Source organism: Grampus griseus (genome assembly GCF_964374135.1).
Source record: "Grampus griseus genome assembly, chromosome: 18".
Lineage (NCBI taxonomy): Eukaryota > Metazoa > Chordata > Mammalia > Artiodactyla > Delphinidae > Grampus > Grampus griseus.
The window spans coordinates 62,133,934-62,145,426 of record NC_139012.1 but is presented as its reverse complement, the minus strand read 5'-3'; the positions used below and the strand labels follow the sequence as shown (position 1 = coordinate 62,145,426).

General features: G+C 41.2%; 1 protein-coding gene across 1 annotated transcript in view; it reads right to left on the bottom strand.

Moving 5' to 3' along the window:
* Positions 1–1,964: 1,964 nt before the first annotated feature.
* The window catches only part of LOC309835803 (histone-lysine N-methyltransferase SETDB2-like), a 74,814-nt gene continuing 65,285 nt past the window's right edge, over positions 1,965–11,493 (bottom strand). Inside the window, exons 14-21 of the mRNA XM_082675496.1 lie at positions 10,287–10,321; positions 10,022–10,093; positions 8,641–8,696; positions 7,692–7,874; positions 7,200–7,251; positions 6,346–6,477; positions 4,725–4,796; positions 1,965–2,804 (exon numbers count right to left, since the gene is read on the bottom strand). Coding sequence (XP_082531622.1) covers positions 2,665–2,804; positions 4,725–4,796; positions 6,346–6,477; positions 7,200–7,251; positions 7,692–7,874; positions 8,641–8,696; positions 10,022–10,093; positions 10,287–10,321 — 742 coding nt within the window. The 3' untranslated portion in view covers positions 1,965–2,664. The remainder of the gene's footprint in view (positions 2,805–4,724; positions 4,797–6,345; positions 6,478–7,199; positions 7,252–7,691; positions 7,875–8,640; positions 8,697–10,021; positions 10,094–10,286; positions 10,322–11,493) is intronic.

The following is an 11,493-nucleotide window of genomic DNA, read 5'->3' as shown; positions in this document are numbered from 1 at the left end:
ATTTTGCCTAACTTACTGTATTTATTTCTGGGTATCAGGTAGGTTGGTTATGATTCCTGACTTTGGAAAAGTGGCCCTTTGTAGGGGATGTCTTATGTGTCCCAGCAATGCACTCCCCTCTTGTCACCGGAGCTATATGCTATAGGGGCACCCTCCATGTGGGCTGTGTGGGTCCTTCTGCTGTGGTGGGCTGACTACTGTGGGCAGCCTGGTGGGTGTGGCTGGCCTCTGGTCTGATTGGTTGCCAGGCCCTGCCTTGTATGGAGGAGCCAGTCACTGGTTGGCAGCGTGGATCATGAGGTGGCCAGCTGTGGAACCCCGGGAGGCTGGCCCTGGGGCTTGTGCTGGCTCACTGGAGCCAGGAGTCAGGTCCATGAGATCTGGGGCTGGTTCCCACCCACTGGTGGGTGAAGCCAGGTCCTGGGGTCTCACTGCAGGGCCCAGGGGTTCCAGAGCTGGTGTCAGACAGCTGGCAGGTGGGGTCATTTCCTGACACAGCTGGCTGCAGGGCCTGGGGTGTCTTGAAACTTGAGTTTACCTCCTGGTGGGCGGGGCTTGGGCTCAGGTGGTCCCACGACTGGTGCTGGCCTGCTGGTGGGTGGGGCTGGGGCCCAGGGGATTCTAGGGCTGATGCCTGCCCACTGGTGCACAGAGCTGGATCCCAGGGTGTCTGGGTCTGTTGCCTGTGCACTGGTATGTGGAGTTGGGTCCTGGGCCCTCTGGTGGGCAGGGCTGTGTCCTGGGACGGCTGTGGGCTCAGGGGGGTCTTAAGGGGGCGTGTATGCTCCACCCCAGTTGTTCTGCCTGAAGTATCCTGGTACTGGTACCTATAGGCTAGTGAGCAGGGGCACAGCTGGATCCTGAGACTAATAAGCTAGAGGGAGGATTCCAGAATGGCGCTTGCAGGCACCAGTGTCTCCATGGTGGAATGTGCTCCCAGAAATGGCTGCTGCCAGTGTCTTTGTCCCCAGGGTGAGCTCCAGTTGCCTCCTCCTTCTCTGGGAGACTCGCCACGATCAGTAGGTAGGTCTGTCCCAGGCTCCTTTCAAATTACTTCTTCTGCCCTGGGTCCTGGAGCATGAGTTTTTGGGTGCACCTTTTAAGAATGGAGTCTCTATTTCCCCCTGCCCTCTGGGACTCCCAAAGGTAAGCTCCACTGGCCTTCAAAGCCAAATGTTAATAGGGCTTGTCTTCCTGGCACAAGACCCTTGGGTTTGGGGATCCAGATGTGGGGCTCAGACCCATTGTTTGCTGGGAAGAACCTCTGCAGTTGTGATTATTCTCCCATTTGTGGGTCGCCCACCCAGTGGTGTGGGTCTCGACTGTATTGTGTTTCTGCACCCCACCCCACCCCCTGTCTGGTTGTGGTTTTCTTGGTATCTTTAGTTGTAGAAGATCTTTTCTGTTTGCTTCGGTCTTTTTGATCCATAGTTCTATAAATAGTTGTAATTTTGGTGTGCCTGTCAGATGAGGTGAGCTCAGAGTCTGTCTCCTCTGCCATCTTCCAAAATCTTTTTTTTGGCTTCCGTAGTTTTTTAAGTGCCTCAGGTGATCCTGATGTGTAGCCAAATTTGAAAACCACTGAGATTTTGCCCCTCAGTTATTAATGACTTGGGCTGGGGTTGCCATTACAACAGGAATGGACATGTTCTTCCGTTTATATCATATTCTTCAGCAGATATTGAGCATATTATGTGCCAGATACCATGTTGGAGACTCAGATCAAACTCATGGTGAAGTATGTAGCACTACTGTGGATCAAAGTAGTGTGGTAGAAACGCAGAAATGTGGAGCTTTCAGAGGTCAGACGTGGTAGTAGGGCATACAAATCTTAATTGTGTATTGTTAGGTTGAGAAAAACCTTCAGAGAGACCATCCAGTTTTAAATGTTTGTTTTGAAGATGATGTTATGCCCATGTGCTGTGGCTGAAGAGAAATTTTAAAAACACACAGGTATGTTGGGTACAGGTACAACGTTCAGATTTATTATATCAAAGAAACATTAAAGGGCTGGAACTAGTCTCAAAAGATAAAAACAGTTTATGCATTTTTTCAACATTTTTTGAGCATGCTAGCTGCTGGGAATGCGATAGGGAGGAAAACACAGGAATAGTGAGTTTCTGCCCTCAGACTGCTTATACTCCAGTGGTTTGATGTATGATAGAGTGGCTTACACCGAGAAAGGGATATGAAGAGAAAGTACGAAGAGAAAGTACTCTCAGATGGAACAGGTATGAGGACATCAGCAGGAGGAGCAGTGAAGACTTCACAGCAGGATGTGCAAAGGCCCTGGGGGCAGGAGCACCTGGAATCCACTTAGCTCACTGTAGTGGGGGTGGGGGAGGGGGGAACTAAAAATCTAAAAATCCACCAAAGGATTTTTAGAGTGATGGGAGGCATGGCCCAATTTACTCAAGTAGAATCAGAAATATTTTACTGGGGGGGGAGGGGTAGAAGTGAGATGATGATGAGGAAGAGGAGGCAATAAAAAGGAATAAGATGCCAAATCAGCAAGAACAGTTAAGGGCTGGTAAGGATCAGAGTTTGAGGGCCAGAGAGACTCGAGGGCCCTAGTGCTAAAGATGTGTGGCTTTCACAGGCCCGTCTCCAGCTTTCAGCCTGTTTGCAACTGTGCTTGATTCCTGGCTTACGAAACGGTCATTCTTAAGAAGACGGAGAAGAATCTGAAGTAGAACTTGACTGAAGCTCAGAGCACAAGGTTTGTTTTAAGCCCTGAAGTAGCTCAATCTCGTCCTTCAGCTGCTGCTGCCTTTGTTCAGATAGATGAATTTTGTTCTCTATTGCTATAATAAGAAAATTATTTCAGGTTATTCAGTAGTTTTATACACAATGCACTATTTCTAGCCTCTTCTGAAAGTGCATAGTACACAATGCGGTGCCCCAAATGAAAAGGATCTAGGGTCTTGTGAGCAGGAATTGATGCTTTTATGCTTTTGATTCCTCTTCTAGTTCAGGATACAATTCTAGTATTTATCACACATAAAGCTGGTCTGTAAATCTTTAAAATTTTGTATACATTTATAGCAGAAAAGGCACTTCTGTATACTTTTGAGGATTTGAAAGCAGCAACTAAATAACCTTCATGCTACACAATATCCATGTTGACAGGATGCCATTAGACTATCAAGAGTTAAGGGCAAATCTTTCAGAGAAATGCATCCAATTTTTAATGTTACATAAAAGCTTTCGGTTTTATTTAGAAATAGGAATGCTTTCATTGTGGAAACTTAGAAGCTACTTTAGTTAGGCGTTATAAACTATAATATTACTCAGTGGCAATTTTTTAAACACCTCAAGAATATCTGTATACCTGCAGTTAACTTTCTGGAACACTGAAAAAGATGAATTAAGCAAAAGAGTCTTTATCAGTTGGGGTGTGAGAAGTTAAGTCTTTTAAGTTGGTTCTCATGCGATTCCAAGTAGTGTCACCCCCGGGAGCTCACACCCCCCAAATACTACACTATACTGTATGTACTCCCAACTAACTTAACCTAGGTAGTGACATGTTCCAAACATGTTACTTTTATATGAAAGAAAAATAAACATACATGAAAGTCACCTACAAAATAAAGCTTTTTAGAAAAAAAATTTAAAGGCCTCTTAAAAAAAAAAAAAGGATATTCCCATAAGACGTATGCAGACATTCTCAAGAGACTGGTAAAAAAACACACTATTGTTGACTTTTTCTGCTGATTATAAATGTAATACAAAATTCAAATAGAAATGTGTAATATGAAAACAAAAATGAGAAAGGCTTGTGTATACTGAGACAGGAATATGAACTAATATTTTAAAACCACAGGGAATATCTATTTTCCTAATATACTTGCTGGAAAGACAAATACATCTCTGGAAAAGAACAGAGTTTAGGGCACTGTTTGTGTACAACTTCAGGGGGAGCCATCTGCCTTAAACTCTGTGTCAACCTGTGCCCTCCACTCCCACTGGGATGTGCAGTGCACAGCCTGCCCAGCTGTGTGGGGCAGCCTTGATGGAGAAGTCAGGTCAGACTCATCAATGTGGAAACTTAGCCTGTTTTGAAGGCATCTGAAATAGTGGTGAAAGGACCACTGTTTGATGTTTTATGGAAAGGTTAACTCTCTGTTTCCACTAGGTTTTCTTTTTCAAAAGTTTCTTGGCTATTCTTTTTTTTTTTTTTTGATGATGAACTTTAGAATCAATCACAACCCTTCCTCTCCCATTAGATTTGAAGATTAATGTTGAAAGAACTGAAATTTATACACATCATACCAAGTGAGAGGGAGACAGTGCAGCATGGTTTATCACAGCCTCACCAGTTCCTGCTGATTTCCAAACATGGTGCCCAAATACTTCCATTTTGCAATTAATTTTTTGTTTCCACTTTTTTAGATGAGTTCTTTTTCTGATTACAAAAGCATTGTGTGTATATATAAAATGTGGAAAATACAATGAGCACTAAGACAAAAGAAATTACTATAATCCAGTCACCTACAGATAACTACTGTTTCCATTTATGTGCAGTTTTTCTGTGTGCATGTGTGACCCTGTGTATATATATTTTTTCTTCTGTGTGTGAGGGCTCATATTGTTTTTTAATGGGCTTTTTCATTTAATGCAAGGGTGAACATTCTTCTAAAATAGGATTTTTATCACCTGAATAGTGTTATTTTAATATATATGATAAATGTTTATAAACTTTGCTGCTCAGTTATAACTCTTACCTGCTTGAATATTTACAAATGCATCTTCAAACAATCTGCAGTCAAAAAGTGAAGTCCCAATTTCTTCATAGTCTGGAGGAAGAAGAACATTTTCAGTTTTAATTTAAATAACTTACATAGGCAGAAACACCTCACAGAATAACCCTCAAAAAGGAAAAGCACACAGAGCAGGCATCCCCTGTGGACTGCAGTGGCAGCAGCCTCACCAGGGAGCTCGTTAGAAATCCAGATTCTTAGCACCTTTACTGGATCAGAACCTCCAGGGATGGGGCCCAGCCATCTGTTTTAACAAACCCCCCTGGTGGTTCTGAGGGGCATGCTCAAGTTCGAGATGTGCTTGGTCTAGAGACAAGAGTAAACGAACAAAAGAATGTCAAATGTCTGTTTGCTCTTAACTACACTTCTTGGTTTTGTCCTGTAGAAAAAAATCCCTTTCAAATAATCATATATTTTACATTGTTACCCAAAATACAGACTGTCAAGGTTTTTCCTTCTAAGACAGCTATACAGTCGACCCTTGAACAATGTGGGGTTGGTTAGGGGTGCTGACCCCCGTGCAGTCACAAATCCAAGCATAACTAACTAACTTCACAGTCAGCCTCCCAAATATGTGGTTCCTCTGTATCTGTGGTTCTGTATCCACGGATTGTATAGTATTTTATTGCGTAGTATTTATTGAAAAAAACTCAGGTATAAGTGGACCCGTACAGTACAAACTCATGTTATGTGTCGACTGTATTTATAATAAAGTTTTTAAGCTCCTAACACAGGTTATGAGAAGGCTAAGTGGCTGTATACCTGCGTGTACAAATGGAACTTCAGCGTCCCGAAGAGCTCTTTCTGAAAGGCCACATTTAACTAAACCAAACATCAACCAAAACATTAAAATTACTTCTTTCTTCTATACTTTACAGTATCAAAAAAGGCACTTGCTTGTTTAAGGAACAGAATTAGAGTCAAATCAAAACTAGCATAATGAATGCCATTCTCAGATCTTAGCAGCAAGCGTGCTCAGCCGCAGGGAGCGGGGGGAGCGCAGGTGTGTGACTGAACCTGGTTCTGAACTTGCCCATTCTCTTGATGGTCACTCAGTTATGAACCTCTGGAAAAGACATTAAAACTTTCAGGGAATCAGGGTATTTTTTACTAAAGTAATGATTTTGTCAATTACCTACCTCCTGTTGATTTATAAAAAGACAAGAGATCTGGAACAATAAATTGTATTAAAGAATGAGATAAAGGATGTGAAGGCGATCTGGCTGCGACATGTGTCACCCCACTGATCGCCAGGGTTGATGCGGCTGATCTGGCTGGCTAGGCGGGTGTCCCCTTCCTCCCTCACCGCTCCACGTGCGTCCCTCCCGAAGCTGCGCGCTCGGTTGAAGAGGATGACCTTCCCCAATAGAAGAGGACCGTTCTTCGGTCAAGGGTATACAAGTAGCTGCACTCCCCTGCTAGAACCTCCAAACAGGCTCTCAAGAATGAGATAAAGAAGGAAAAGAAAAAAGAAACAGCGCAGAAAGAAAATGTTTACTTTTTTTTGGGGGGGGGGGTGTTGGTTTTGTTTAACATGTAGGTCTGTGAGAAGTCTCTATATGTAGAAATTTTGTTATTTCAATACCTGATTCTGAAGTGGTCTCATCCCTGAGTCTTTCGTGAATCAAATGAAGTTTGTCTACTATTTCTTCAAATAAAGCATTAAGAAGACCCGCTTCTTTACATTTCTTAAGAAAAGGAACTTTCACAATTGCATCTAAGAATAAAAAAAACATTTCAGAAGGAAATCGTCTGTCTCAGGACAGCTATCATACATCACTTTATGGTCACTTCTTCAGACTTTGCCTAATGGTGGATGAGCATTATTAGGTAATACGTACAGCACCTTTATCTTTTCTATTAATTGTAATTTCATCATACCTCATTTTTTTCATGCTGAAACAATGAAATGTTATAAAAAGTGAAAATAAAAACTTCTCTGCTTAGAATAATTATATGAATAAAGAGAATTTTCTAAAATTTAGCTTCAAATCTTTGAGATAACAGCCTCCCTCATTTTTTTCTGTCACAGTTGACTGTTATTATGGAACGTCTGTTTCCTTAAGAGAAAGTTACAATTACTGGCTTAAGCTTCTTGGCGGGGGGGCGGGGGGGGGGTCACAGTGTGAGGGGTGGCATGTCATTGGATTCTGAACTCAGGCAACTCTGGCTTCTATATCAAGAGCTGTATCCTTTCTTAATACTGAAGAGCAGTTGGACCATCCCAACCTGTTATAAGTTATTTTGATCTGTTGGGGTTATGATGGAGTGAATAATTATGATAAAAGATTTCTATTCTTATAATTCATTACTACAAGTCTAGAATAATAAAGTGGGATACCAACTCTGAAATTCTAAATAATAAAGTGGGATACCAGCTCTGAAATGGTACTAAGTACTGTAAGTCATATTCGTTAACAGACAAAACTTATAGCAAACCTGTGTGTCTGCCATCCTTTTCCTTCCTATCCAATTCCATTCTTTCCGGTGGCTAAAAGGAGAGAAAGATCAAGATTACTTTACACTAATTTTTTACTGTTGACATTTAATACAGTGAGTCCTCTACTTATGAATGAGTTCCATTCTGAGAGCACATTTGTAAGTCCAATTTGTTCGTAAGTCTAACAAAGTTAGCCTAGGTACCCAACTAACACAATCAGCTATATAGTAAGTACTGTACTGTAATAGGTTTATAATACTCTTCACACAAATAATACATAAAAAACAAACAGAAAACAAAACATTTTTAATCTTACAGTACAGTACCTTGAAAGGTACAGTAGTACAGTACAACAACTGGCACACAGGGGCTGGCATCGAATGAACAGGCAAGAAGAGTTACTGACTGGAGGAGGGAGAGGAGGTGGGAGATGGTAGAGCTGAAGGATCGTCAGCAATAGGAGATGGAGGGCAAGGTGCAATTTCACTCACGCCTGACGGTGATGGCACAGGTTCTGGTTCCTTGCTGGATTCAGTTCTCTTTACCCTCTTGACAAAACGATCCCTTGATGTCTGGGTAGTAGCTCTTCTTTTCCTGTCATAGATGACATGGGAGCACTGGGTTGCATTCTTAACAGCTGCTGCAGTCTTCATGTACTGTTCTACGTTCGGGTCCTGTGCTTGAAATAAAGTTACTGTACTGCTGTATACAGTACTGTAGAGTACACAAAAGCACAACCACTTGTAGAGGATGCAGACGTGCGACAATGTACTCCAGACACATGAATGTGATTAGACGTGTGAATGCACGTTTGCATCTTTGAAAGTTCGCAACTTGAAGGTTCGTGTGTAGGGGACTTACTGTATTGCATAAAGTGAAAACCAAATTCAGTGATGATATGCTTATGGTGAAAATCATGTTCCATGTTCATATGTAGATGTAAACATCAAATGTAGTTTTGTTTTTGTCTAACAAAACATTAACAGGTGTAACAAGCACCTCTTGTATAAATAGGGTGAGAGGTTGCTGGCTCATATTAATTAAAGCTTACACGAGCTGTTGCAAATCCCCAAAACATTTTCATATGCTTTACACAGAATAGGAATCCAGAAAATTATAAATCACAAATTAGGTCAAATGTGGATCCTACAGCCGGGAAATACTTGGCTAGGTAAGGATGTTCCACTGCACCTATGCCTGTTTTAAGACCATAAACACCCTGTGGGCTCAGATCCTCTCACTGATTTGGTACTCAGGGATGTGTTACAGGAGCCAGGGGACAGTCATCTCCTGGAGGTTATGTGCTTGGATACCCAAGACACATCCAACTTCTCTTTAATATTCATCATCATCTATCATTGTGTCACCTGAAATTCAGAAGGTTAAAAAAAGACATTGTATGGAGAAACTTAAAGCTATAATGAAATTAATTCAGATTACCTGTACAGGATTGCCTGTTGAGAGATGTTTTTTCCTCCCACTTTTACTTTTCACTCCTGAAAAGTAAGCAGAAAAGTATAAATTATGTAGATACTGGAATCCATAAAGGAAAAGACTGATGCTGGACTACAGAAAATGTACAACTCTTATATGCCAAAGGTTATAACAAAGTCAAAAGATATGTCAAACTTAGATTAAATGTTTGCAAAAAAATGACAAAAGGCCAATTTTTAAAATATAAAAGGACCTTATAAATCAATACAAAAAAGGCAATTGGGTGGAAAAATGGGCAAATGGGTAACTCTGGAGAGAGGGTTCATTAAACAGAAAAATAAATTGGATCACAGGGAAACAATATAATTGATCAAAAGATAGGGGAGTATACTCAGTTTCACCCATAAGTAAAGATATGCAAAATAAAACAGAATTTTTCATTGATCAGATTAAGATGTATAATATATAATGTCTGCAAGGATTTGGGTCAGTGTGTACTGCTGGTGCGGCCTCTTTAGAAGATAATTAGCCAACAGTTACCCAAAGTTTCATTGTTTATACTCTTTGACCCAGCAATCTACTTACAGGAAGTCTTTCTAATAGTATTGTTACATAAAGGCACAAAGATGAGTGGAGAAAAATGTTAGCTACAGTATTAAATGTGATAGAAAAAAGCTGGAAATAACTTACATGTCAGTCACGCAGAGACTAGTTCAACTGTGGTTCAGCTATACAACTGAATAATATACATAGTGGAATACTATGAAGCCTTTTAAAAATGAGGCAAGATCTACTTATACCCACTGATAGAGAAGAATTTCTAAGATATACTAAGTGAAAAAGCAAAATATAGTAGTAGGTATGTTTCTATACACAGAACATTTTTGGAAGAATTCGAAAGAAACAACGATGGTTTCCTCTGGGGAGAGGATTCGTTACAGTGTTATAATCTGCTTTTTAAAACGAATACATTATTGTCATCTTTCCCTGTCAGTGAACACTGACTGACAGCAATGTTTTTGATAGTATTTGATAAGTTGCAAGGGGAATGGCTGAAGGGTAACGCTATTGTTTAGAGAGCGTTGCTTACACCACAAAATGCAGCTGGCATGACAGGGAACTAATAAGCCTTTCCCGAAGAGGGCCGACTCCTGTCCACAGAGAGCATTCCACATCTTGTGTTGGCAAGACTGCTCTTCCGGCAGTACACAAAGGTCAGGTAACCCCAGGTAGCCAGGACCCAATTTTCCTCAGAACGGAAAGGCTAATCATGCATTCTTAGGAGAATTGCATTCAGGGAACATACAGCACTTTATCAGTTTTATCTACTGAAGATTCTGATAGTCTTCTCAGAAGACAAGTAGTCACAAAAGTCAAAGCTTCTTACCATGTTTTGGTCTGGTCAGCTGACTGTAGTGAGAATGGAGGACACCAGACAAAGGCTTCTCTGAGGGTAGGTCTAGTTCACGAAGAAGAAAAGTTTAGTTCATTATACTGCACACTGCACAGGGACTGACAATTTTAAAAGTATGTAACATTTTGACTCAAAAATTTGTATTTTAACTTAGTGAGGCCAGTAAATCAGATTATTCCATGTCTTACCGAAGGTTTACCTTTCTTTAAACCCACAACACTAAATTTTATAGACTTACCATTTTGAAGGTCAGCATGTTGTCGGCACAATACTCTGAAAACATGAAATTTCAAAGAGTCAAATAATTGTATTTACACTTTTCAAATATTATGCCTATTGCACTGTAATTTAAAAGGGAACTAATCTGTTTTCATGCGGGCTTAACCTTAAATATTTATTTGTTAAAAACAAAATTGCTGTTCAAGCCTGTGTAGTTACTGACAGACATCAAGTGTAGATGGACCCTGTGCCAGCGTCCCCTGTGCCCTTGAACAGGTCAGCGTGCTCTCTGCAGGGGTGAGTGCTGACTACATATTTTGAACAATACTTGTTCATATACAGTGGTCAGTAAGATTTTACTGTATAAAGAAAATACTTAAGAGATCCAACAGCTAAGACACAAGTTTTCATCTGACTACACAAAGTTCTGCTGACTTTCAACAATAAGCACAAAATTGCATGCATTATGTGACGGGAAAGTAGTTTTCTAACTCAACAGGCATCTCCCCCAGATCTTAGATTTGAACTGCATGAGCTTAGAACTAATCAGTGCCCTAGAAGAGAAGGAAGAAGCAGAGCAGCTAGAGCAAAGAAGTGGAGTGAGTAAACCTGAAGGAGCTGCTCAGGCCCTGTTTTCTCTCCAGCCTTTCTTCCTCCGCAGCCCCCAGTTCCCTTCCTTACGGTGCTGACCCTCATGATGCAGGGTCCCCCTCACCTAGGGGAATGTATGAACTCTTCCTGTCGTACATCAGTTCCCGCCTCCTCCATGCAGTCCTCCCAGCACCCCACCCGCCCACCCCCAATCGATATTAATCTCCTCGCCCTTCAGATTCTGGTTTCTCAGCACTTTTGTTTGCCAGGTACTTAATTTTTTTTTTCAACCATATATAAAAGTGGAGATGTGATGAACTCCCATGCCCCCAACCCATCACCCATTTTCAACAATTATCAACTGAAGTCCAAGCCAGTTTCATGTAAATCCCCTCCTGCTCCCATCAGGCCACGTGCTCCTACTAGGTTTGACCTTCTGGTCCTCCTGTGAGGTGATAGTTTTAGTTCACATCTTGCTTCTCTTTATATTCTCACTATACCTAACAAGGGGTCTCGTGCGTGACAGCCACTCCAAATGCTTAAATTCAATTTAAAAATGAAAAAGTTCACCTGATACTTGATAAAACTATGACGAAGAAGATTATTTTATGAGTCTCTATTCATTGGTTCTACTA